At 56.3% G+C, this 26,701-nt stretch overlaps 2 protein-coding genes across 4 annotated transcripts in view; one reads left to right on the top strand and one right to left on the bottom strand.

Moving 5' to 3' along the window:
• The window catches only part of CEPT1 (choline/ethanolamine phosphotransferase 1), a 35,817-nt gene extending 28,174 nt beyond the window's left edge, over positions 1-7,643 (top strand). For both annotated transcript variants that reach the window (XM_045816389.1, XM_045816390.1), the window contains exons 6-9: positions 5,021-5,152; positions 5,597-5,755; positions 6,185-6,310; positions 6,885-7,643. In XM_045816389.1, the coding sequence (XP_045672345.1) occupies positions 5,021-5,152; positions 5,597-5,755; positions 6,185-6,310; positions 6,885-7,004 (537 nt within the window). In that variant the 3' untranslated portion in view covers positions 7,005-7,643. The remainder of the gene's footprint in view (positions 1-5,020; positions 5,153-5,596; positions 5,756-6,184; positions 6,311-6,884) is intronic.
• A 954-nt stretch (positions 7,644-8,597) lies between these two features.
• On the bottom strand, positions 8,598-25,741 carry DENND2D (DENN domain containing 2D). 2 transcript variants are annotated; one of them, XM_045816387.1, is made up of 12 exons: positions 25,541-25,741; positions 20,968-21,143; positions 20,023-20,135; positions 19,241-19,310; positions 18,369-18,446; positions 17,140-17,280; positions 15,410-15,558; positions 13,028-13,205; positions 10,424-10,465; positions 9,964-10,048; positions 9,431-9,670; positions 8,598-9,053 (listed from the first exon to the last, which is right to left on the bottom strand). In XM_045816387.1, exons 1-12 carry the CDS (start codon positions 25,596-25,598, stop codon positions 8,977-8,979), a joined length of 1,407 nt encoding a protein of 468 aa, XP_045672343.1. In that variant the 5' UTR covers positions 25,599-25,741; the 3' UTR covers positions 8,598-8,976. The 2 variants fall into 2 exon arrangements, with proteins under 2 accessions (XP_045672343.1, XP_045672344.1); XM_045816388.1 differs by lacking the exon at positions 25,541-25,741 and adding an exon at positions 21,748-22,633.
• Between the last annotated feature and the right edge of the window lie 960 nt (positions 25,742-26,701).

The raw sequence follows: 26,701 nt of genomic DNA, 5'->3' as shown, positions 1-26,701 counted from the left end.
GACGCAGTGTGTACCCCCGGTCCCCTTCCTGCTGAAAACTGCCACCACCCATTCAGAACACGGTTATCTGTAACTCACTGGATGTCATCTTACCAAAAAGATACGCTACTCCTGAGTGAATGGAATTCTTAAAAGTCAGATTAATTTCAGGTATAAGGGAAGTTTGTCGAGTGGGAGCTTCCCCTTACAAGTCACTTCAGGGTGGTAACTTAGACCCTGGAAGAATCCTAAGTATTTATTACCAGAACTTGTTTAATGCCCTTTACATTTAGAGGGGTGCGGGTAGTATTGTGAGCAGGGGGGTGCAGGAATAAAAATAATCCATTGTCAACCAGGAAAATTTTGAAACTGTTCAGTCATGTCCATAATATCATTTAGATTCACATCAGTCTCAAAAGCCAGCAGGTCTCCAGTGCTGGCGAAATCTGAGCTCTGTAGATTTCACTGCAGAATTTGACTACTTTTGTTCACTGGGTGTGTACACAGTTTTATATACACACTACATATTGTGTGTATACATACATATTGTCTACATATACACAATACCTTATATATATAGGTATACACACACACATAATGTTAATTAGTATTAACATAACTAATTTATATAACTGCATTTTTAAAACAATTTAGCCATAGAGGAAGGAGAGGCTTTTCTGTAATTTATATCTTTTCCCAAAACCAGGTCATAAAGCCTACTTCCACTTAAATTTGTTAGGTCTCCTGACTATACTATTTTCATAGGCTTTGTGTTTTCTGCCAAAAATCTACCCCCCTCCAAAACTATTTTGAATATCTTAAACAGATATAATTTTGGTAGTTTCAGCATAGTGATAGCAAGAAGAAAACGGGATTCTGGCTTGACCGTCCAGAATTAAGTCAGCAGCAGGCATGCACACCTAACTGTCCGTATCAGATGTCCACGTTGCATTTTTTCAGTTAGGGTTTATACACGCAACCCGTAGTTGGTGACAGTCGGAAGGGAAGCACTCGACATCACCGGGGATATTGGAGGCTGAGGGAGCCACTCTGTGTCCTTGGAGCGGCTCCCAGTCCAGGTCCCCATGCCCGACCCGAGACCACTGCACTTCACTTTCCCCTTGTACTTGGCCCTACGCACGCACGCACTGCTGCGTGTGTCCGCACAGGGAAGACCCAGCGCACAGAGTGCCCTGGCCCGCGTGTGCGCCCACGCGGAGGGGAGGTTTGTTCGGGGCCTAGAAGTGAGATGTCCATCTCTTTTGTGGTTGATGTCTTAAGGTGGAAATTGCTTTTCAAATCCTGATTAAAAAGCTTTTACTAACATTTAGAAGGCAAATTTATGGTAAAAACAAATAAAAATAGTGCAGAAGTCTTCATAAAGCTGATTCCAGAAGATCAGCTGCTTGCGCAGGTAAGTGACTTCCGTCTGCTGGGTGTGGATCGCCCATTTCTTGCTGTTCTTTTATTTTTTTTTTTTTTCTTAAAAGGGATCAGTTTTTACCAAGGCTGTAGTTCATATTTGTTCATTTGGGTGGGTGCTTTTTGTCTTGTTTTTTTTTATTTCTTTCCTTTTTTTTAAGGAAGATAATATTCTCATGCATACAAGTCAGTGCACAGTTCACATGTTGAACCGTGCACAAAGAAGCACATTGTGTGTGTGTGTGTGTGTGTGTGTGTGTGTGTGTGTGTGCCCGGAAGGTGTGTATCCCTTTCGAGTGTCTTGGAGTTACCTTTCGCCATAATCACTCTCTAAAAAGGGGGTAGAGAAGAATATTGTTACTTGGAAGGGGACCCATAAACCATCCCCTCGTAGTTGCTTTCACTGCCGTTTCATTCTTCTGAACCTGGTAGTGGGTTAAATGTGCATTAAACTCTGAGACACCGTGTTCATAGGGAGAACTGAAGACTTACTAGGTAGTGTAACTTATATCTGTTTCTAAACTGAAGGACCTAAGTGGGATTTTTCTTAAACCCTTAGTGGACACTAACTAGTGTTACGTTGTAGCTTTGTGGAATTCACTTATACGAAAAGGATTTACAAATAGTCCTATCCATATTCTTTGGAAGAAAGTATCTAATCTCAAAATGATACTTTCTATTTTTGCTGAAATTTACAAAGCCTATAAAAACTCCTTACTGTGCTCATAAGGCAACTAGTCTGTCAGTTGGTAACTGATACTCTGCATTAACCCAAACTATTGCCAAAGCAAGGGTCCTTTGAAATCTGGTAAATTGGAGGGTTTAAGATCTTTTCCCCTCCCCCATTTCTAACCCTTCAAAACATGGATCACAATAGTTTGGCATCATTTTGGATGCGTGACTTCATAGCAGGAGTCCAGAGGGTTTTCCCCTGGCTGCAAGCAGATGCCATGACCCGCGGGAGTTCCTGTCCCCCCCAGCCTCTGGGCAGGTGGGGGTAGAGGTGTTTCCATGCCGCTCTCTGGCTGCTTCTACAGAGTGGATGCACTTGGGCCACCTTGGCTGAGTTCCAGGCGGACGGAAAGAGAAAGACTGGGACAGACAGAATGTGCCCGCCCCCCTTCAGCTTGTGCGTGAGGGGAAAAGGGCAATACTTGTAAGTGGTTCCGTTGGTGCCGATTTTTAAGGGACCGCCTGGAGAGTCTGGGGTTACCTGGCCCCAGCTTCCCCCTCACTCTGCCTCAGACTTGCTGGTAGCTAACTTCTTTTCTCCTCCGTAATGTGGAGGCACGGTGTGTCTTTTTATTTTTATTTTTAATTCTAACTTGAGGATACATTTATTGATTTTTAGAGAGAGAAACATCAGTTCATTACCTGCCATATGTGCACCACCTGGGGATGGCAGCCGCAGCCTAGGTGCGTGCCCTGACCGGGAATCAAACCTGACACCTTGTGGTGTACGGGATGACGCTCCAACCAGCCGAGCCACCCAGCCAGGGCGAGTGTGTCTTTATGCTCTCAGAACAGTAGCTCTACTCTGAGAGTAAGAAAAAGGGAAAAGATCTTCATTCAGCAAGCATACATTGAGCCCCTACAGCATGCAGGGCTCAGGAGAGAACATAAAATCAAACAGAGCCCCGCACTCGGGGGCCTGTGTTTCGGCGTGTGTCGCTGACGTGGGCAGGAGTGAAGAGGGTCCTGGGAATGTTCATGGCACTCGCTTCTGCGTCTGTATCTGCTTGCTTGCTTGCTTGCCGACCTGGTGGCCAAGCCATTTACTCATTTGCTGGCTTTTCTAACGTTTCTGTTTATTCTCTCTTCTTCCAAAGGTCAACCATTTCCATGACCCAAAAGCGCTTTCCAAATTCTCAGTCCAGCTGTGACGCGGTTCAGTCCAGCTGCGGCCCAGGGCCCTGCTGCGGCGGAGCTGGCTCCGCCCGCCGGCCCGGCAGAGGCAGGGCCCTGTCGGGCTTTCTTCTTTTGAGATCTGGGCGAGTGTAGTGTTTCCCTCTTGCCAGACCGGTCCTTCGTCACGGGGCGGGGAGAGGAAACCGCCCCGCGCATTGAGTTTCAGCCAGGCGCACCTGGTTGAGATTTTAATATTCCCTGTTTTCTGAACTACAGCAGAACGTTCCCTTGGCCAAGTTCAAAGCAGCCAGGGTGTTGGTTTTCCCCGTTACTGAAAACAAGTCTCGGGTTGGGTGTGTGGGGTTTGGAGATGATTAGGAAAGGAAGACCACTGTTGAGCGTGGCCCGTGGGTTCTGGGCTGGCGCTTTAAGTGGGCCCACTGCATTGTAGAGACTTCAGCGCTGCCACAGGACAACTTGAAATTTGAACAGTTGGTTTCAGCTTTTTTCTTTCTTTTTTCTTTTTTTTTGAGCTACAGTTTTGCAAGAGGTCACAGAGTTGTGTAAACAAACTGAGGTCTTGAGAATGTGGAAGAAATGGATGATCTAAACATAAAGATTTACATCTCTACCAATTGTACTGCAGTTTTATGCACGCAAATAGGAAACTTCACACTTCCTATTTGATTTTGAAAGTGTAGGCAGATGGCTGCCCTGAAGAAAACACACGTACACAGCCCTCGTTAAAATGACTTTATTATGAGAACTCACTACCTACTAAAGTGCCGCAGGCTTTGGGGTCTCGTCCCTACAGCCACTTGTTTGCACCGTGAGACGATGCCCCTTCACTCTGGCTTCCTCTTCCGTTAGAGCTGGGCCAGAGCCCAGACTTCGGAAAAGCTGAAGGGGAGGTATTGAAAGGGAGAGAGTCTCAAATGGTTTTAAGCATTAGTACAAGTATATTTCATTTTAAATGATGGATTTGTACTTGCCAGATTAACACACGATCTCAATCTCTTCATTCCCCCTTATTTTGGGGAAATCCATCATTTTCAGCATGCTATAGAAATGTATCACTTACTTCTCCTGAAAAGTCGGTTTCTCCAAGAGGATTTTGGGCACCCAGTTGTGGCTCTGTCCCCCTACCTGGCTGTGCTTGCTGTGCCCCTCCGCCCGCCCCCTCCCCCTCCCCGCATGCCAGCGCCTTCTCTGCTGCCCGCTGGTTTTCCGGCTGCCTGCACCCTGACAGTTTGGCCTGGGAACTCTTCTGAGGAGAACTTTGGTCTTCACTTTTCTTCTCTGGTTTACAGATTTTTTTCAATCTAGTTGCAAAGTTTCTCGTCTTTTATGATGCGTGCTTTACCTAGCGTAACAATTAGTACTGAATTACAGGTAGAGGTCGGTGAAAAGTGCGCAGCGAAGAAGGCACAGGGCACGGCTTGGGTCAGCCCCAGAGGACGGCTTGCGTCACTGCAGCCAGACTTCTGGGACGTGGTGGGCGAGCCTGACCTATAGTGTGACTCTGGTGAACAAAGCTGGGTCCTTTTTTTCTAGTTGATGTCGGAAGTGGGGTTAATTTCTGTCTAGCCTCATCTGAGACTTGTTATTTGCTTATAAATGGAAAGGGGAGAGAAACTGCCATTGATTTAAGTGTTTAGTAAACTGGAGGGCATGTCGAACAACTCAGAGTGTGAATCGAATATTTGACCGTTCTGTTTTCTTATTTTAATTTGAATGTATTTTAATTGTTCTTTCTCTCTGCCTGCTAAAGATTCCAGTGCTGAATATCCAAGTGAAAATCTTCCCTGCACTGTGTACTGTAGCAGGGACCATATTTTCCTGCACGAATTACTTCCGTGTGATCTTCACGGGTGGAGTTGGGAAAAACGGCTCCACGATCGCTGTGAGTATTTCTCAGGATTCCCAGTGATTGCTTATGGTTCTGTGGTCATTTCGGTTTTCGTTCGAATTGTGCGAAATCAGTTGTAACTGGGAGTTTCCACTCAGTCTTAAAAAAAAAGTGCTATCCAAAACTTCAGATTTATTTATATATGCATACATGTATGTTCTTATATGTACATTTTTGTGGTGCACACACACACTTTATATGCATATATGTTAAAAAATATGACCTTCTTTAAAAAATAAGCCTGCCCTCGTAAAAGGAGAATCCTCAGTTTGTGCGTAACTGATGCAGCCTGCCATGTTTCCTTGGCTGCTCTGAAGCCCCGTTAGAGAGACCGCGCACAGCCGTCGAGCCCCCTGGGGTCTGAGAAGCGTGAGCCGCTCCCCAGCGAGTGCCGCTCCCCAGCGAGTGCCGGGCCCCTCTCCTCTCTGCCCCGCCCAGGGAACCAGTGTTCTCTCGCCTTTCCTGCACATCGGCTCCGTGATCACGTTGGCCGTGATGATCTACAAGAAGTCGGCGGTCCAGCTCTTTGAGAAGCACCCCTGCCTTTACATACTGACGTTTGGTTTTGTGTCTGCCAAGATCACCAATAAGCTCGTGGTAAGCATGAAAGGTTTCGTTTTTCGTTTCCGTCTGATTTGGATGCTGTGGCCGTGGTTTTCATTCCGTAGTGTGCTGAGGGGGTCTGGCGTTTGCGCCCCTCCCTCCAGCACCTCCGACACCAGCGTGGGCGCCGTCTGCATCGTCTGCGTCTCCTGCGAAGTTGCGGCAAGGTGATCGGGAGCTCCGGGAACCGCTGCAGTTTCTCTCCACAGTCGCGTTCGGTGGTTTTGTTCGTCTGCATCCTTCCGTCTCGAACTGTCCCCTCAAATTAGGCTCCTTGTGAGAAGCAGCTTTGGGGGGCTTAGTTGATTGACATGGTAGACCCCTTTGGTGTGTAGCTCTCACACACTTTGTGGTGTCAGTGTTTTAGTTTTGGAAATTGCAACGGCGGAAGCGCGTGCCTCACGGACTCTCCTCTGTCCCCAGGTGGCACACATGACCAAGAGCGAGATGCACCTGCACGACACGGCGTTCATAGGCCCGGCCCTGTTGTTCCTGGACCAGTACTTTAACAGCTTTATTGATGAGTACATAGTACTTTGGATCGCCCTGGTGGGTATTGCCTTGCATGATGTGGAGGCTACTTACTATCTGTTTCGCTGGGCCAGAGCCAAGAGATTGATCTTAGAATTGTAACGATTTGGAATGTCAAAACCACATTTTGTGGGACTTTTGTGGGAGTTCCTTGTGGCTTTGTCTTCGAGCCATTTTTTGCACTATTATTAATTCTGCCTGTGTGAGGGCTTATACATTCCCTATATCTGGCGGGAGTTGGCAAACTTCCCTGTGGGCCAGCGGCCTGATTTTGTAAACACGGTTTCACTGGGGCACAGCCACGGCCACGCGTGTACCTGTTGTCCGTGGCTGTTCTCACGCTGCGATGGCAGGGCGGGGCTTTGGTGACGGAGACGGTGTGGTCTGCAAAACGTGAGATGACGGCCGTCTCGCAGAGAGAGCGTCTGCTGATCCTTGACGTAGAGGAAGAATCGGCGGGATGCCGGGTCACTAGGGTGCACGGAGCTGAGGGCGAGTCTGCAGAGCCCGGGGTCAGAAGCCGTTCCTCCGCACGCTTAGGCGAGGCTGGGGCAGGCCCGGGAACCTGTCTAATTGTCTCCCTCCTTTCCAGGTCTTATCTTTCTTCGACTTGATCCGCTACTGTGTCAGCGTCTGCAATCAGATCGCGTCTCACCTACACATACACGTCTTCAGAATCAAGGCCTCTGCAGCCCAGTCTAATCATCACTAGGGATGTGATTGGCGTTGTGCCGGAAACTCATGCTTTCTGCAGGAAAGAATCAATGTGGGGAGGACAAGAACAAATATAATTTATAATAATCACTGTTGTATGACTTTTATTCTTTGTTATTGGTAACACTCCTTAATGGTCCTTTGTGAGAATGGGAATTCAAGTCCTGTCCTTGAAATGTATGCGTTGGTGATACAGGATTTGGCCCAAGAAAGCATGCAGGAAGAAATGCCTGCGTTTGTAACTGTCCTGGACTCGGAATAAAATTGTCACGGGGGCAGATCCCCAGCGGTGATTTCTTACATAGAACATATGCAGGCCAGAAGACGGTTGCTTTGTCATTTTAACAAATCATCTTTCGGCGACATCTCTGTTTAGTGTCTTCTCAACCTTTCTTTACTAAGGAGCTCAGCTTATGGCACAGACATGTCCCACCAGCTGGCAAGGTGGACCTGGTGATAAAGACCTTGAATTTGGATGGAACGGTTTCCCCTCTTCACATTGTTGAGGAGGACATTTTTTTACTGTTCAGGAAGCGGTGTCTCTCACGGGCTGGGGAACCCTGTCAGCATGCGGAATAATGTGGTACCTTTGTCGATCCATTTTATTTTTTTAAATAAATATATGATCTGAAAGCCAGCCTTTTTCTCGGTTTTATTCAGTGGAAAGATAAACTAAGTTTTCAGTCATTTTTAAAACTTGAAGCAAACTTTATTTCTGTTCTTTAATCAATGAGAACACCTGGTCGGCTGCATTGTCATTATGCGACCTGTGACCTTTCTGCTCCGTATAAACTGTTCAGCTCAGAACTGTGTTTAACGGAAACATGGAGCTGTGTTCGGCCTCTTCTCGATGGGCCTTTCGTTGTAGGTGTCCCGCCCTCCAAAGACGTTTGCATTTTTTGTCCGGAGTGCTGGGGCCTCGGGGGCCACACTCGCGTGCACACACACAGTAAGGAGGTGGAGGTTTTGGAAGACAAGAAGCTTCTAAACGTTCACCATCCTCCCACTGTTTCAGCAGAACGTAGTAATGATGTACAGGGAAGGCAGACAAGGCGACCGCTAACCTCCTTCGGACTCCTAGGATTCTCTCTTCTTAAGAGGAAAGAAAGTCAGCCCGGGGATCCCTCTGAAGACCAGGGCTGGGTTTCCCAAAGTACCAAGTGGGAAGCCGGGTGTCTGAAACTGCAGGTTCCGATCGGGCCGTGAGGGGCAGGCAGGCCCGTTTATGGAAGCAGCGCAGTGCTCCGCGCCTGCTTCCGTCCGCCGTGATTCCTGCCCTCCAGTTACCCGGGACTGGGGTCGGCTCGCTCTGGCCGGCAGCCCGGCCTCCCAGGATGCTGAGAGGCGTACCTGTCGGGAACCAGGAGCTGCTGCCCTGCCCCCAGTGCGGCAGCTGCTTGTACCTGCATCCCTTCCCCGTCCTGCCGGAGCTGGAGCTGGGGACCCCTAGAATTCTGCCGCTCAGACACAGCCCCAGAGCTCCGGGCCACCGGGACCGCCAGTTCCCCCATTGCTGGTGGTGTATTCTCACATCTGCCCCCTTGTTTTTCTGGTCCTCCCCCAGCCGTGGAAGCCCACGATAACACAAACAAACCACAAGAGGATTTTCATTTTATTCTTATCCTCACGTGTCCACAACTGCTTTCCCTGGAGGATTTGCTGATGGCGGCTCCTGGGACAGGGCGGCTACAGCAGCTTCAGAGTCTCTACAACACCTGGGCTACTGTTCGCTGCTCTGTATCACCTCTGCAGAAAGTGAGCGCTGCTCTGTGAGCTCAGAGGTCAAGGCTTCCCAGGTCTTGAGAAAGCAGATTCCGAGGATCCCAAACTCAAGACGTCAGCTTGAAGCAAGACGCGGAAGGAGACTCCCTGGTCTCCCGGGGCCCAGCGCTCCGCCGGTCTACCACGTCGTCCCAGGCCCGAGTCCAGGACCGGCCTGCAGATAGAGTCCCTGCTGCTCAGCACAGGCCTTACTTCACAGTCCTCTCCCTTGGGTTCTTCTGTTTCTTCTGTTCCTCGTATTCAAGTATTTTCCGTTGGAAATAGCCTGCGGGTCCAGATGCCGGTGTTAGAGGTGTCTCATCTGGCCTGGCGGGCTGCGGGGCTCCGGGGCCAGACTCAGAAACAGCCTTTGTGCCCTCCGCTCCCCAAGCTCCCCTGCTACACCCACATTCTTGCTGGGGAACTCCCACGCCCTCCAGGCCACTATTGCATTTGGCCCCAGAACGGGCCTACAAGGGATAATTAGTAGGAATTAGCTCCAGACTCAAAGACCAAGGACCTCCCGCTGGCTGAGGAAGAAAGCAACTGCTACAAAATGTCAGCCCAGGGCGCATGTCCCGGGCCTTCAGGTGATCTTACAACTTCACTGATGAGATCAGCGCTATTCCCAGGGCCTCACCTCGCTCAGGGCCAGAGACATACCTGCAGGAGGGTTCTTGCTCTTCTCAGCCTCCTGGATGAAGAGGGAGAAGAGCTGTGTCTTCACGAACTTCTTCACGAACCGCCGCTTGGCCTTGGAGGTCAGAGCCTTGCAGAAGGCCCGTTCTTGGAAGTGGCCTTGCCCACTCGATTCCCGCTTGATGTGGGAAGCGTAGTGACCCACGGTCTTGACAAAGAACTGCACGAAGGGGCCTGAAACGTGCTCGTTGATTTTTTCAGAAGCTGCGAGGGGACACACAGAGGCCACCTCAGGGTAGCAGGAGCAGGCCGAAAGCTCCGGGGAGTGGGGGGCGGGGGGCCCATAATTACTGATTGACTCATTAAAGCAGGAGGCTGGGCATGGCTGCTCTACCACTGCCGAGGAAGAAGAAAAGCTCAGACTTGCCCTGGGATCCAGGCCTCTGGGACTGGCCCAGGCCTGTGCAGTAGGTTCGTGTAAAGTTCTGGAAGAGTGGCTGGGAATCATGCCCTCGGGATGTGTGGAGAAACCCCAAGTAAGGGGGCCCGGGACTTACTGTGGGACTCATCGATCCCCTGACTGAGCGAGCTCAAGATGTCATCCTGAAGCTTGGGCGGGAGGATGTCTTTTTCGTCACCAACCTAGTGGGGGACAGGGTCAGCTCAGAGGTCAGGCAGTCAGGGGGGAGGCGTGGAGTGAGCACCCCCCACTGCACCCCCAAATTAATAGTCGGCCACACAGGAGAAGAACAACAGAGGCTGTTTCTAAGTCTTCAGTTTGTAAACATGAGTGAGTTTCCTCGAGACCCCTCTGGTATTGGTTTACACCCTTGCCCTAAATATACGGGTTGCCTTGTGAAGTCACCTGGGTGTCTGTCACGGGCCCCCCGAGGGAGGAGAGGGCCTAGGAGCATGGGTTCTCGCTCCACAAAAGTGCTTAAGTTGGAAGAAGTAGAGCGTGGGTGAGGCTGGAGTGGGGCAGTTGGCAGTGAGCCTGCAGCGAGCCCAGATACTCACAGACTTTAAGAAGGTTCCTTCACAAAGATTCACCAGCAGGACCTGAAAGAAACACGGAAATGGCTTTATCTCCTCCCCTGTCTTCATAGACCTCAGAGGGGCCCACGTGACCACTGCAGCCCAAGGACCCACAATATCAGCCTCTTCAATTCTCATTTCCTGTCTGACGCTCCCTTCCCACCATCCCGGCTTGGAAGTCTCAGTTCCCTTCCCTGGGAGAGGGGGTGAGGGTGTAGGAAAGGGGACACAGCTGGGGGAGAGGGGAACACAGTGTGGGGACATCGTAGCCACTCCCCGCCTAGGTAAGCACTGAGCAAAGTAATTGTTTCTACAGGTGGGAGTATTAGAACAAGACAAGTGCTTTGCACATTTATCTCACTTAACCCTCCCAGCAGTGCTGTGGAGGCAGGTGCACCCCGACTCAGAGAAGTGGCCTGAAGTCATACTGCTGACGGGTAGAAGTGTCAGCTCCACGCCCAGACGGCCCCATGCTCAGGGGGGAGTCCCTCTCCCTGCACTCGCTGTCAGCCCCGTCCCCTGGGTCGGCGTTAGGACAGGGATGGATGGACACCTTTCCACCTGTACGTGCTTGCAGGCGGCCAAAAACTCCCTCCGACTTTGGGAGACCGCCAGAGGAGAAAGGGGGCGCCGGGTGGCCCAGAAGAGGGAAGGGAGGGCAGTGCGGAGACCACGTGTCTGCAGGCTGCAGGTGAGACGGGCCGGCACTCGGCACTCGGGGCCTGGGTTCGGGGCCGGCCCCCTCCCTGCCCGAGAGCTGACGTCACGGAGAGCGGTCCCACCGCAGCTGGGATTCCAGCCTGCAGCTGTTTCTCGGATCCTCTGGACATTCTCAAACAACTGAATTTGTGTCCAGTGTTTAAACTGGGAAATGTCACGTAGAATTTGGAACTTGGGGCTTTTGAAAAGTCAGTCTAACACTGGCCCTCACTTCTGAAGAGCGACATTCAGAGGGAGCTGAGTGCAGCTGCCCCCTGGGGCTCAGCACGTGCTCGACAGTTTGCCCCGCCCCTCGCCACGCCCCCCGCCAGCCAAGTGACCTGCGGGGCTCCTCCTCTCAGTTTGGACCCTTCGCTCTTGACAACCGGGTGGACGGCCCCTCCGTGCTCCCTTCTTCCAATACAAGGAAAAGGGGGACTGGAGAGCGAGCCGAGGGACAGAGCGGGCGCGGGGGTGGGCCCCGCTCAGGGGGGAGAAGGCGAGCCAGCCCACACCTGAAACCACTGGGCGCGGCTCACCTGCCTTCATTCAGGGAAGACTGTTTGTTTCGGGGGTTGGGAGCTAAGCATGAGGGAGAAGAATTTTGTTTTTTGTGAGGTTTTTTCCCCAAAATCTTTCTAGTATTTGAGTATATTACTGCCAAGTAATCCCTTCCAGAAAGCTTATGTGGGGAGTCGGGGGAACCCCACACCCGCCGTAGCCCCTGCCCATTTCAGAGCAGCCACTGCTGCAAAAAGCAGGCCAAGGCTGTTGAGTGGCAGGCGCAGAGTCCCGCTGGCCTGGGGGTGTCTTCCCGCCCGGCCCTCTGCGGGAGGAGCCACAGTGTCTGAAAAAATGGAACTGCCGAGTCAGGAAGTTTCGTAACTAATGACATTGAGACATTTTAGGTCTCATTGCTAAACACAGGGCTGACACTCTGTCCCAGTGAGTCACAAGGCACAGGCTCGTTCAAAGGGCGTGTGTACTCAGCAGTTCTGACAAGGGCTGGGAGGGCCAGGAAGTAAGGAAGAGAAACACTTCTTTCCTTCCCAGCAGCACTCTGGGTTCTCCCTGCGCCTCCAGCATGTCCAGGGGATGGACATTTTTGGATGGAGACACAGTCAAGGTCAGCCAGTGCAGACACGCAGACCTAGGCAGCTCTTCTTGCCTGAGATACGTAACATGCTAACCCTTGGCAGCCCCTGCTGACAGCTCCAAGTGGGACACACGTTCTGAGTTGTCTTTCCAACCCTGGGGGTCAACGTGTGCTCTGAGTGTCCGTTTCCACCACTGAGCTCGCTGGGGGTGTCGGGGGCACCGCCCCAGAGTCAGCGGGCAAAACCACAGGGCTATCCCCTGATTGGCCATGGGGCGCCGAGCTCGCCGGAAAAAGAGCTCAGGCTACAGAAACCTGCATTTTCAAGATTCGGTTTTCAGTAGGGCTACATTCGTTGGCTCCTGTCCAAGGGATGTGCGTGAACTCCAGGGGCTGGTGTGCTGTGTAGACCAGCTGTGCTCAGCCATTCGGATGGGACAGGGGTCACCCCAGGGCCTGCCAGTGGGGCCAGCTGGCCTGGGACGGTCGGCTGACCCCTCAGGAAGCTACGTGCTGCCCTTGAGGCCCGAAGGGACATCACCGAGGAGGAGACAGCTGACGCTTACTGAGCATCAGCTATGTGTCGGCACCGGCGAGGAACTTCACGTGGGTGACTTCCCCCAGAATCCTGAGGAACTGGACACTGTCGCCCCCATTTTACGGAAGCAGCAGCTCAGGCTTCAGGAGGAAAAGCAACCTGCCCCAGATCACACAGCCCTGAGCGGCCGAGCTGGGGTTCGAATCCAGGTCTGCCAGGCCCCAGATCACGGCCTCTGCCTGCTGGGCCGTACCTCTTCCATGGGGCTCTCCATAACCTCCTGCTGGAAGCGCATCTGGACGCCGACCATGAAGGGGGTGGGGCAGCAGACGGTGGCCAGGAGGCTCTCGGGGACGACGGGGATGTAGGTGTGTGCCCAGCTGAAGGGGTAGAGCAGCGCGGCGGCGGCGTGGATGCACTGAGACAGGGTGCTGGGGACGGGGTGCAGAGAACGAGAGTCAGGGCGGGCCCCCTGCGCCTCCTCCCCCGGGACCCCCACGCTGCCCACCACCCACAGCGGCTGCTTCGCGTGCCGCCAGCGCAGGTGCAGAGGCGGGTCTGAGTGCCGTGCTGGTCATGTGGGACTCTTCCCAGCTGGGAGGGGTGGGGCAGAGACCAGGAGAGGCTGAGGCTGCGCTCCAGGACGGGGCCTCTCGGTCCCTATTTCTCAGGCTTCTGAGCTCACCACTGGACAAAAATAAAAGTGGCTCTACAGAGGGGAGGGCAGGAGCAATGCCGTTGCTCAAACAGATCATGCACAGAGCATCCTTCTGCGTGCTCACCACTGTGCTAAGGGCGTGGAGAGCAGGAAGTGCAAGACTCTGCCCTGCTTTTAAGGAACTCTCAGTGTAGTTAAGGAGACAAACACATAAACATTGGGGCGCAGTGTTTACCTCTGGCCACTCGAGGTTACTTCAAGCTATCAGGCGGGTGGCTGAGTTAGCCTGGGAAATTCCGGGATTCCAGGAACCTCTCCCAGCAATTCCTACCCGGAAAGTCCCACAGAGGGGGCCCTCGGCCCTCTCCAGTGAAGCCTTCCCAGGGAATGACTTCCTAAGTCCCAACTCAGGCCAGCTCCTCACCCACTCCCCACCCACCCTCACGCATAGCCCCACTCATCCCTGTTCCCCTCCGGCTTCCACAGGGCCTCATCTCTCCTGGTGACCCCCAGAGCACAGCCAACGAAAACACAGATGCGGAAACCTTGTTGCAGTTCTTGCTATCAAGCTAGCGGAGCACTTCCTGAGTGAGGCAGAGTCTCCGTGAGTCTCGAGTCTCGCCCGCCCGGGCTCAGGCTGCCTGGAAGTCCCCTCCCTGCCCGCATTTCAGGAATCCAGCCAGGGTGCGGGAAGGAAGTAGGGAGAGGTGGGATGTCCCGGAGAAAGTGAAGATCTGAGAGGGAAGTCCTGGCGGGCTTTGCCCTGTCCAGGCTGCTGACACCTGCGGTCACGTTTGCATCCTAAGCACTGATCGGAGGGAGGGGAAGGGCCAGCATCCTAGCTCCAGCCCCAGGGAGGCCTCGCCTTTCCCAGCAGGGCCGGGAGGGGAGGAGCTACGGCCAAAACACAAGGTTACACCACTTCCCTCGCAGAGTCGCCAGCAACGAGTGCCTTCCAGCCCACTCCCTGCCCGAGCTCGCTTCTCTCTTAAACTTATGACATTCACCTGACCGTCTCTGGCCTAACGTTTGGGTCCCTCACATCCTTTTCTCCTTCTTCTTCTGCCCTAAAAGGTAGAGTCAGAGCAGTCGGCCGATATCACCGGCTTTCTCCCTCCCAAGACACGAAGAGAAGGCGAACCTCCCACTGTTTTGTGATACTTTTTCCTCCTCCCTCTGCCCCGTGTGTCCCGCTGTCCTTCTCAGCCCGAGACATGGCAGCGTCCTGCTGCAACGACACACAGGCACGTGCCGAGCTGGGAGCTTATTACTCAGCGTATCAGCTCTCCCTGCTAACCTGAGCCTGGTGCGGGCCACGCAGTCCTCGCCCCAACCTGGTGAGACGGGTCCTACCATCTTCCCCACACTTTCCCCACAAGGCAGTCATGGCCTCGAGAAGTGAAGAAGCTGACCTAAGGGAACCAACCACATCGCTGAAGCGGAAGAACAGCACTTGAACCTCCTTCTGCTGATTTAAACACCTATGCTTTCAACTTCTAGAGAATTCTACATCCCTTTCAGGACAAAGACCATGTGTCGTTTGTCTGTATCCTCCTGACTGCTTGGCACAGGACAGACAGCTGACACACAGTCAGTGTTGAACGAGCGACTGGATAGATGACGTGTGTTTGTCCTTGTGGATAATGGCCTTGACCTCCATTCCATTATGTTCCGCCCTGCCCCGTCCTCGCCCTCCTTCCCTCCCTCAGCCTTCCAAGAGCAGGGTCATACCTGCACCCACCCGCAAGGTGTCGGCCCGGGCTGTCCCTGGGACACGCCGGGACCTTCTCAGAGCTAAATCAGATCCCTGCTTCAGCGGGGGTCCCAGTCGAGTTTGGAGGCAGAAGCAGCGCGGATCAAGGCCCAGAAGCGGAGCACACGGGTCCAACAGCCTGACCCTGTGAGGGCCTCGCAGCTGTCCCCTTGACCCCGAGGACGCCACGCAGTGCAGCCGAGCTGCTCAGTGGCCGGACCCACCTGAGACCTTCGGCCAGGAAGATGATCCTTCTCTCCAGCACCGCCGAGGCGAAGATCTGAAGAATCTGTTCGAAGCTGAGGCACTCCAGCAGAGAACTAAAGTCCACGTGTTCCAGGTGGGAGTCCAGGGGCCGCGTCAAGGAGATGAACTTGGGGAAGCCAGAGAGAGAGGGCGTCACCGCGCTGAGACACCTCGCAGACCCCAGAATGCTGGGTCCTTGCCTGCCTCCACTGTCCGCACGGGGTGAATCTGCTCTCTCTCTCTCTCCTGAGAAAAACCCACCCATGGGTTCCCTCCTCCTGGGGGTAACAGAGACGTCATCCTCCCTTGAATGGCCCGAGAGGTCCAGCCTCCGTCCTAGCCTCCCAGAGCGCACGCCACCGCCCTGGCCGGGCTCCGCCCCATCACCTCCTTCCTGTCCTCGGGCAAGTCCTGCACTTTCCATGTTAGGACCTCCCTGCACTGCCCTTCTCCCTCCCTTCTTATGGCCCCTCAAGCCTCAGAGGCCCCCCTTGGCCACCTGATGCGATGTGTGTTCTCCGCCATTTCTCACTCAGCACCTGGGTTTTCTCCCCATTGTCACAATCATACAATTTTTAATGACATATTCGTCTGTTCCCTTAGTGAACGTCCGTCTCCCCCACCAGACTTTTAGCTCCGTGAGGTGGGGGATCAGGTTCATTTTATTCACCGTGTGAGAGCCAGAAACGAGTGAAGCTCGGTGCCCAGCAAGCATTGCACACTTACTTTCTGAGTGAGTGAAGAAGCCCCGCCCCTCCCCTTGTGTACATGTGGGGGCGCCAAGGACCAGAGGGGCCCGCAGTTACCCAGGGGAACGGGGCCAGCACTGCAATCCTTAAAGCAATATTCTGGGTAAGCGGTGACGGAAGGAGACCTGAGCTGGGGTGGTGAACACGCAGTACCGTGTGCAGAGGATGGCTTATGGAATTGTGCACCAGAAACCAGCATAATTTTGTTAGCCAGTGTCAACCCAATAAATTCAATAAAAAGGGGGAAAAACTATTAAGTTTTTAAAAAGCAAAAGCAAGAACCAATGTTCTACTTTCTGCTCTGTCTGCTTGGTGCCTGAAAACAATGGCATCCTGGGTGGCATGGGCGGGGCCTCAGGGGTGGGGAGGGGCAATAAGACATAGACAGATGGAGCCCACAGGTAGAGATACAGGGAAACGAGGGTGGGGTGTGCAGGCACCTGGCAGGTTGGGGGCTGGAGGCATAGTCCATTCTAGCACCAGGAACCTCTGCTCACGTGGTTTATTTAGTATAAATAAAAGACTTGCCCTGGCTGATATGGCTCAGTGGATTGAGTGCAGGTCTGTGAACCAAAGGGTCACTGGTTCGATTCCCAGTCAGGGCACATGCCTGGGTTGCAGGCCAGGTCTCCAGTAGGTGGCGCACAGGAGGCAAGCACACATTGATGTTTCCTTCCCTCTCTCCCTCCCTTTCCCTTTCTAAAAATAAATAAAATCTTTTTTTTTTTTAAGTCTTGGTGGCTTGAACAGTGACCAGGTCCTTAAGAGCATCAGGTTGGGAGGGCCGGAAACCTTGGTTTTGATTTTCAGCTCCACCAATAAATCCAGCCAAGACCCAGGTTCCGGGCCTGGCTTCGTCTCTCTGAGTGTTAACCCGGTGAAGAGAAGGACTGTGGTTAGAGACACTACAGAAACCTGCCCCCTCCGGCCGGGGGCGGGGGGCCTTCTTTGGAACCCACCTCAGTGCCCGAGTCAGGGATGAAGCTCTTGAGAGTGACGGTCTTCCCGGGGGCAGGGAAGGCCGCCTCCCGGAGGCCCTGCATGAACGGGTAGATGACCGCCACGGAGATCTGGTGCCTCTTCTCCACCTCGTCCAGGATCTGCGGAAAAGGACCACAGGCAGCATGGCTCAAAGGGAGGTGTGGCTCAAAGGGAGGCGTGGCTCAAAGGGCCGTGACTGTGTGGACACCAGACACCACCTGTGTGAGGCTCCCGATTGGGTCCAGCCAATCTTTGTGGCTCTTCCCGGCCCCTTCACCAGCTGGTCCTTTCTCCACCCTGGCACAACCAGCCTAGTGCTTTTCCCCAGCCTCTCCTTTTCATCCACCCTCAACCCATCCATATTCTCCCTTCTCCTGACATCAGCATAAACTGCCTCCCCCAGGAAGTCATCCCAGAGTAAACGCATCAACCACGGGATACCACTTCATTTATGTGGGGTGCAGTGGGAGCCTAGGAGGCTGCTCTCGGGCACCACTCTGCCCTCCAACTTCCACCGGGTACTCCCCAAGGCCAGGGCCAGCCCTGGCCCCCAGCACCCTGCACAGGTAAATGCCCCACCCAAGCAGGGGCTGACGGAGGTCCCTGTCTTCATCCTCCAAGGGGCCGGCTCGGGCACAGCACACTTTTGCGCCCCGTCCGTTCTGAGGGCCCACTCTGACCCCACCTCGGGGTGCTGGCTCTCAGAGGAGCTCCAGCAGGGGTCCCGGAGGCCCAGGGAGGAGTGGGAGGGAGTCTGACGTTGTATGACAATTGTCTCCACGTTTCTTAGAGCTCCGCCTTCCTCACGGGCCACCTCACCTGAGCCTCACACCAGCCATGAGCTGGGAAGGTGCGAGGTCATTAATATGCATGTGACAGACGAAGAAACGGAAAATTCCCTGTCCCCGACCTGGGGCCCCTCCCCCTGTCCCTCCAGCTGCTTTCCGACTTGACCGGAGTGGGGGCCCTGGGCACTCGGCAGGGCAGATGGGCCCCTGGATTCAGTTCTCGCTTTTCTCTGAAGTCAAGTCAGGCCCAAACCCCTGTCTGCCTCAGTTTCCCCATGTGGGCCTCACGTGACCCCGGCTGTGAGGGCAGCGCTCCCTAAGGGCTTAGGGAGCTTGGCGGGGCAGGCAGCCGGGCAGACTGGGGAGCTGAACAGTCCCAGCAGGACCCCACCCCCCGAGGAATCCCTTTTGGGCCCTACCTTGGAGAACAGGCCGAAGCAGCCGATGCAGCTGATGATGCAGTACACCTTGGGGAGCCGAGGGCCCGGGCCGGCAGGCTGGGGGCGGAGAGTCTCCTTCAGGGCTGCGGCCTCCCCAGGGCCTTCACCCACGCCCCCGCTGCTTGCCTCCCCACCGCCCGCCTCATTTTCCTGTGCCTGTCCCATATCTCTACCTGCGGCCTCCATCTGCCTGTTTCTTATCGCCCATCCCCAGCCGAGTCCCCACCCATGCACGAAGCTGGTGGCTGGGGCTGGGGGACTCATGGTCAAAGGTGGGCTGGGTGGAGGAAGGCCTGGCTGTACAGAGGCCCCGGTCATGGCTCTCAGGCTGCAAGGAGGCCAGAGCAGCCGCCAAAGTCAAGGGGGGCTAGCGGGCTCACAGGCAAGCACTGCGGTCATCCGGGGTCGGCGGAGAGAGGGGGCAAGTGTGTTGCAGGATGAGGAAGTGGTGAGGGAGGACAGCACTGTGAAAGTGACCTGGAGACCCCGAGAGCCAGAGTAAGTGTTCAAACTCCGGTCTGTGCTCTGGGAGGCCCCCGGGCCAAGGCCCGGAGGTCTGGATGAGAAGGCCCAGAGGAGTAGGCTGGAGCCTCCCACCGAGGGCAGCCGGTGGGAGCAGGGAGAGCAAAGACCACGGCAGGGCCGGCAGAGGCCCCTGGGCGGGCGGGCAGTGGCCTCCCTGTCCCTGTGGGGCTGCAGGGGCACTAACATGGCCACCGGTGCTGGGCTGCGCTCTCACTACAGCCACCGCCGCCAGGGAGCCCGGGCTCTGGCAGCCGAGGCTTGAGCCAGCCCAGCTGTGGAGCCGAGCGGGCTGCAGAGAGGAGGGGGCGGTTCTGAGCTGCACAGACCAGGAGGCGCCTGCAGTATCCGATCTTCCTGCTCCCATCCACGTTGGTCAGGACGAAGGAGAAGGTCTCCCTGAGGAAGAGCACAGGAGATGTTCATTTGCTCCCTAGGCTGCAAGACAGAAGGTGGTCAGTGTGGGAAGGGTGGGGTAGAGCGAGGGGGTGGGTGGAGGGGGTGAGGAGGGCTCAGGGAGCTGCCAGTTTGCCATGAGAGCGGTAACAGTACAAGGAGCGTATTAAGTGCTTATTGATGTCAAGCCCCGAATGCATCATCTCATTTAACTCTCAGAACAACCCGTTGGGACAGGTTTGATGATTGTGCCCACTTTGAAGTTGAAGGAACTGAGGCGGAGGGGACACCTCTTATCCAAGGTCGTTGAGCTCATACATGGCAAAGCCAAAATTCAAACTCACAGCCAAATTCTGGGGCTCATTCTATCAGGGACTTTGCTGTGCCACCTTCTTAGAGGCCAAGGGCCTTCTTCTAAGTCCAGCTCTGACGGTGGCGGAGTGAAAACACAGAGCCTGCCACTCCTGGCACAGCAGAGGGAACCTCACCCTCCTCTGCACAGAGGCAACTGGTCAACCGGGTTAGCTACGATCCTTGGTCTTGAGGGACCCCAGGCAAGATGGTTATAAATGAATGACCTGGATCCCTCCCCATCAGGAGGAAAGCTGGTGAGAAATGGGCGTACCCACCCAGTGAGGGACCAGAGCAGCCACAAGGCTCACATTGTCCCTTCCCCGCCAATCCCAGAGTTCCCATCGCAGGGCCGAGCAGTTACCTGGGATACTCAGTGAGTGGTGCCCACTCGTTCCCATCCGGGAAGCAAAACAAAGGGATGGCACTGAGCAGACGCTCCTCCTCCTCCTGCTGACCCCGAAGCAGGTTCTCCCGCTGGAAGGGACAGGAAAGGAGATGAGCCCCCGGTGCACGTGGGTGCGGCCGGAGAGGGCTGGAGGGCGGGTGGGCCCCTCCTGAGACTCTAAAGCAGTCTGAGAGTGAGCTTTCCACTGGCGAGGGGTCACAGCGTGCCTCTGCTGGCCACTCTGCATGGGGACTTGGTTCTGGGCCTGGCAGGAACGACCCCAGGGCAGAAACGGCCCCTCCCGGGCCAGGTCTACTTGAGCCAGAATCAGACAGACTTCAGTGTCTCGAGGATCTACGTAGTCAGGAAGGGGACGGGGGCCACACCTGAATACAGAAGGCCCAGGGACCGCCCAGCTTCCTGCAGGGACCCCGTCGGTGACATACCACATCAAGAAGACACATGGCCAGCTCACTTGTCACACTTTCAGGGTCAGTGAAAATCTCTGTCACCCAGTGCAGGAGCAGACGAGGAGCTCAGCGCGTGGCTGCCCCACCCTCTCCTTGCCACCCAGCCCAGGGAGGGGGTGCCTGCCAGGAGCTCTGGTAAGACGGTAAGCTTCTCTACAGAGAAGGGTGGCTGGGGATGGAATCTGGGAGAACTAGGAGGTCCAGAAAGGGGCAGAAGAACTAGCCTAGTTTCCCAGCTAGAGTGCCTAGGTCAGGGCCTTGCAAAGAAACCAGACCTAGATTCTCCGGGCGATAACAGAACACAGGGCCGGGCCTACGGGGAGACGGGAGTGGGCAAGCTCAGGGCAGCTCCAGACTGAGCCAGCCCGGGCCGGGCGGAGAGAGGGCCCCGCACCACCCGCTGCCTCTCAGACACCCTGTCCTCCGCCTCCGCCCCTCCTGCAGGTCTTACCTTGGGAAACTGGTAGGTGATCGTAGGCTCATAGCTCTCCCCTGAGCGCTGTTTTTTGAGGGAAACCACGAGGAGGTATTCAAAGAAGTGCTGCCCTCCGCTGAGGCCGGGCAGACAGTGCTCTGAGGCCCTTTCTGGCTCCTTGGCAGCTTCCCCCCGATCGCCCTGGACAGACCCTAAAACCAGACATGGGGCCCACTCACTGTCTCGGAGATCCGCGCCCCAAGCAGAGACTGCAGGGCCACGGGCAACCTCGGCACTCCCCACCCCCACCACCCCAGCAACGCCGAGGCCCCTGGAGCGTGCCCGGGGCCTCAGATTCTGGAATAGGACCCGAGCCAAGTGGGCAGTTTCCGTGCCTGCCCTGGGAGACGTGACATCACTCGGAGCCGGCGGAGAAAAGAAACCACTGCTGTGGAAGCCAAGGAAATGTACTGGGGAGGCCCCCCGGGAGGCCCTGTGCCCAGGGTGCCGCAGGGACTCTGTCCACCTACAGGGTGCCCAGCACGGGGCCCGAAACCGCATGCACCGAGTAGCCCTGAGCTCACTAAAGCACAGGAGGTCCATAGCCGTGTGGCTGTGGCCACACCAATCCTCCCCACCCCAAGGGGCCTGACAGGCCCTAGAAACCAGCACAGAAAGCCTCCCAGCCCAGTCACGTGGGGCCCTAGGTGGCGGCCCAGATACAAAAGGAAGAAAAAAAGAAGTATTTCAAGGAAGAAACAGCCCCATGGAAGAGAGCCACCGTGGAAAAAGGGAAGTGGGCAGCCCAGTCCAGACCTGCTTGGAGTCGAGGCAGCCAAGGCAGCCGTTTGCCAAACAGCCTGAGCATCCCGCCTGCCCCTCGTCCTTCCAGCTCCCCGGGCCTGCGAGGGCATGGGGCGCTGCCCTTCCCTCCAACACAGGCTGGCTACAGAACGCCTGAGCAAGGGGCCGCTGCTTCAGTGTCCGACCGCAGCGCCGTGAAGGCGAGCCCCACGTTGTCTTCCAGATGAGGGGGAGCAGTTTCCATGCTGGGCACCCAATGGTTGGGCAAGGAGGATGTGACGGGACCCAGGAAGGCGGCAGGACGCCTGCACTGACAGAGGCAGCAGCATCCTGGCTCGGCAGCTCAGACCTCAGCTCCTCCCAAGAACCCCGGGGTGTGGTGAGACAAAAGGTCGTGAGTAAACACCTCCAAGGCCCAGCTGCGCAGGGCTTTGAATTCTGGGCTGCAGGTTGTACCGAGGGTTTATTTACAGTCTCAGGCAAGAGAAGGATTCGAGATAAGATCAGACCGTGGGCACTGGAACCTCACTGGGCTGGTCGTGGGACCCCGATCTCCTAACCCCTAACTTTGATTCTTGGCCTTGCGCGTCCCAACCTGGCCAAGAGCTGCCCCAACCCCCTGCGGGGCCACCTGCTGCACGTCAGAACTTCCGGGACTTTTGGGCTGCAAGCCAGAGCACAGGACCAAACACTCCCCACGCCGAGGATGCCATTGCTTTCCCTGATATCTAAACGGAGAAATTGTTCCAGTAAGAGGGAAACCTGGACATCAAGACAAAACTAAAAAGCCTCCTCTCCTGGTGGTGAAGTGGAAGCAAAGTCCGTCTCTGAACTGAGAGCTCCTGATACTCCCGATCTGCAAGGGACCACCTCTCTCAGCCTGGCAACACCTCCTGAGACAGACCCTCTCACTGGGACCTGTTCTGGGGTCCCAGCAGGGGATCCCTCTTGCAGATTGGAGGCACTGACTCTGGACAGTGTCCCTGGCCTACAGTGGTGAACTGGTTGCCTCGGCAGCCTGAGGGTCGCTCAGTGGAAGTCAAAAACATGGGGGTGATCTCCACCCCACCCCCACTCCTGCTCAGACTTTTTTTCTGTTGGGCCAGGTCAACAGTTCTGCTTAACTAAAAGCAGAGCAACTGGCCCCTGGGGCTCTAGAGGCTTCTGGAGGCTATGTCTGGAGGGTAGGAAAGAGAGAGAGAGAGAGAGCAGCAATAAACCGCCTAGGAGTCTCACAGAAACCGCCGGGTGAGTGAACCCACGAAGTAGGAGGGAAGCACTTTGGCCAGGGAGCTGCACCCAACAGAAGCCAGGAGGCTTTAAAAACGTTTGATGCCAGAGCCTGCCACTCCTGCAGAGAATCAGCAGCCCACTGGAAGAAAGTGGGGTGCTGGAATGCAGGAGACGGCTGGCTGCCTTGCTCTTAAGCGCTTTGGGCCCGGCTTCCCCGGGACTAACAGAAGCCAGCGCTCAGTGGCCCCAGCAGGACTCCTGCGAGAACCCCTACCGCGGTAACTAAGGAGGCGGCGCATGCTGTCAGGGTGAGACAGTGACCCCAGGCGCTCAGAACGCTCACCACTCCTTGCGCAGACTTGTCGCCCAGTCCTCACCACCTGTCTGAGGAATAAGCACCTGGCTGATACTCAGGGGGAAACTGAGGCACAGCGTAATCCAGGGACTGTTAACGGGATCTGCTGGGGGTGGGAATGGCGAGAGTCCTGTTCCCTCGCTCCTGCCTTCTGGACACAGCACACACAGAACGTCCCACCGACGTGGGGTGCTCCCGTTGGAGGACCCACATCTCTTCACCGATGGTCCCAGAACCTCGGGTCCTTCGAGCTGCAATTTACAGCCCACTCACCCCCTTCTGCTCCACCAGCCTAGCCAGGGGCACAGCAAAACTCATGAACGCAAACGAAACGTGACTGGACTTGGAGGGTGAGGCCCAGGAAATCCAGGAGGATGACTTCCTTCTGTCTTTCCAGGGGGTTATCAGCCGAGGAGGCACATCCGCCACACGGGCACATTTCATCTGGGTCATCTGGGCTAGTCCCCAGTGCCCTGGGAAGGAATCAGTACCCTGGGTTTTTAATTGCGGAGGGAGCCACCCTTTCTAAGGAAGCCAGGAGTCCGGTTACACTTGTTCCTCCACCCGCAAGCTCCTCCCACAGCTACCTGAGGAAAGTCCCAGAACCAGCTGGAGTGCCCGTGAGGAGTGTTTGCATGCTTTCTCTGAAAAGCCGGCCCCTGCTCTTCTAGCTCAGCTGCTGGCAACCCAGGACCACCCCCGTTGCCACTCCTCCCACCAGGATGATTTACACATCCCTGTGTGTACACACACGCACGCACACGCCCACTCCTACCACACCACTGCCCTGGAGGGACGTGGAGCTCCCCAGGAGGGTGCAGGACAGACCCCAGGTATGGAGGATGGAGAGGGCACACTGTCCAGGTGGCAGACCTCAGGACAGGTAGCACTGGCGGCTGATCTTCCAGTTCCTCAACGTCCAGGAGGCGCCTTGGGCACAAACACCGCCTCGTCTGGGGGGCCAGGGTGGGTGGGCATGACTGCACTGTCTCCTCTGGGCTGAGGAAGAGGACCCCTTCCATTCACACAGCCGTCTCAGGGTCGGGGGAGGCCAGGAAAGACCAGGCCAAGTCCTCCAGGAATCGGGGACAGCAGCCCCACCCTGCATTCCGCTCGGGCCACTGCACAGTCCCAGACCTTTGTCCCCACCCGTGGCCTCTGACCTCTCTGCCTCGCTGAGGGTGAAACGACGGATACGGAACCCGGGTTCAGACAGAACGGGGTAGGGGTGGCTGGGGGCGGAGGGCAGGGGCGATGGCAGCAGCCCCAGGCCTCCCCGGCTCTGGGCTGGGGCGCAGGGGTGGCCTGGTTCAGCCTTTCCATTTGCCAGTGCTGGGGGTGGGGGTGGGTCTGCGCGGGCCGACGGGCTGCGTTCCCCTCTGACAGCCCGACCCCTGGGCAGGGCGCTGAGGATCCCGGGCTGCTCAGCCGCAGGACTGGCTAGAGGCAACCAGCAATAAATGTTCGCTGAATGAATGAAAAAAAAATCAACGAATTTCTATTTGCCCTCTTTCCAAAGAGCAGTGGCCCCGCTAAGAAAGAAGGAAATGGGCATCGACTTCGAACGTGACCCCGCAACGCTGGGAGGAATTCTCCCTTCGCCCAGGGGGGCCCGGGGGCGGGGCTTGCCTGGCTCTCACACCCCGCGGCTGCCGCTGAGCGGGCGCCGCCGCAGCTCTGCTCGCGGCCACACGCTCCGCAGCCCCTCGACGGCCCGGGGCGGGGGCTCCACGTCGCCCGGGAGGCCAGTGTTTCTGGCGGGTAGCTACCAGCGGTGCGGGGGCGCGCCGCGCGGCGGGGCGGGGCGGGGCGGGGCGGCGGGCACCCCGGGGCTGGGGCGGGGTCTCTCGGGAGGGCGCTCCAGGCACCCTGCGGTCGCACCGCAAGCTTCCTGGATGGAAGGACACGTGTCCCCGGGGCCCCACCACGGTTTCCTCTGCCCCGCCGCCTCCTCTTTCACCACCCCCCCCCCTTGGCCGGCCACTCCTCTGACCTCCGACCTTGTCCCCACCAGGCCCCGTCCACCCCTACCTGCGCCCTCTCTCCGCGCACCTGAGCCCTGCCCAGCCCTCCCGAAGACGCGGCAGATTGCTCCCGGATCCCGACACTCCGCGCCTCCGGCCCCGGCCCCGGCCCCTGCCGCGGTCACCTTGTGTCCTAACCGCGGTCCCCGCGCTGCCACCGCGCCCTCGCCCCGCGCCCCGGCCCGGCACTAACCCCCACGGCCGCGCTTCAGTCTCAGGCTGGCTCGGAGGCGGCGGCCGAGCCCATCCATGGCCCCTCCAGAGCCCGGCGCCCGCTCCCAGGTCCGCGCCGGCCCCGCCCCCGTGCCGACCTCCGGACCGCCGACACTTTCGCTTTCACGCGGGGGGAGGCCGAGGGGACGGGCCCGGAGCTGGGCGGCGCACCTTCCGGACTCTGCCCAACCCCCGGCGCACCTGGGCGGGCCCGCGCTTCCCTCTGCCCCGGCGGGCTGCCTGGGGTGGCAGAGGGCGCTCCGCCGGTCTCGGGGCGGGGCGGGGCCACCTCGCTCCCACCCTCCGTGGGGCGCGCCGGGAAGCGTGCCTTTGTGAACCCCGCAGTCCCCAAACGCTCGGGGTCGGGAGAGGTCAGCCCCTACCTGGGCAGCACCGGCCAGCAGTGTCCCGTGGGCACCCGCGCACCTTCCAGGCGGCTCCCCACTTATCCCAGAAGGGAGTAGCTTTTTCCGAGCGGGCACACCTTTCCAGCCCTTCCATTCCCCCCTCAGTAACTGCGGTTTCTTATGCCATATTTGTCCTTCTGCCCTAGGGACACGTGTGCCTGCCTTGCTTACAGCCCGGTTCCACTTCCCTAACGAACCACGGGAACCGACCGGAGCCGCACGGGCTGCTGCAGCGGCGGTGCAGGTGCTTGGTGCCCGGGGTCCTGACCCTGCCTTCCCACCGGCCCGGCCCGTTTTCTCCTAACCTACTGGAGTGGCACTGGTTAACAGCATTATCCAGATTTCAGATGTACAGACAGCCCGGTGACTCGAAATCTCTGACCACCCTCGTGTGCGCGCGCCACCTGCGGAAGTCGCGTCTCCTTCCATCGTCATGGATTTGACCCTTTACTCTCTTCCCCTCTCCTCACAGCCCCTTCTCCCCCGGTAATCAGCATTCTGTTGTGTGTGTCCGAGTGTGCTTTGTTTTTCTCCTTCAGCGGATGAGCACCTAAAGAACACGGGCACACACAGGCAATGGAATTCTACTCAGCCGTAGAAAGGTAAAGACTGGCCATTTGTGACAGCGTGGATGGATCTGGAAGGTATTATGCTAACTGAAGTAAGTCAGATGGAAAGGGACAAGAACCATATGCTTTCACTGATGTGTCGAATATAAAATACAAAGAAACAAA

The sequence above is a fragment of the Phyllostomus hastatus genome, unplaced genomic scaffold, assembly GCF_019186645.2.
Source record: "Phyllostomus hastatus isolate PE091 unplaced genomic scaffold, TTU_PhHast_1.1 phas_scaffold_216, whole genome shotgun sequence".
Taxonomy (NCBI): domain Eukaryota; kingdom Metazoa; phylum Chordata; class Mammalia; order Chiroptera; family Phyllostomidae; genus Phyllostomus; species Phyllostomus hastatus.
Note: the sequence above shows the minus strand (reverse complement) of the source record. Positions and strands in the feature narration are given on the sequence as shown.

Excerpts from the sequence above, each read along its gene's own strand:
- DENND2D (XM_045816387.1), bottom strand. The coding sequence starts at position 25,598 with ATGGATGGGCTCGGCCGCCGCCTCCGAGCCAGCCTGAGACTGAAGCGC. Across the intron at positions 17,281-18,368 it reads GCTTCGGCCTGTTCTCCAAG|ATCCTGGACGAGGTGGAGAA; the intron begins GTAGGGCCCAAA and ends CCTTTTCCGCAG. Across the intron at positions 10,466-13,027 it reads TGGAGAGCCCCATGGAAGAG|GTCCTGCTGGTGAATCTTTG; the intron begins GTACGGCCCAGC and ends TGTTTCTTTCAG.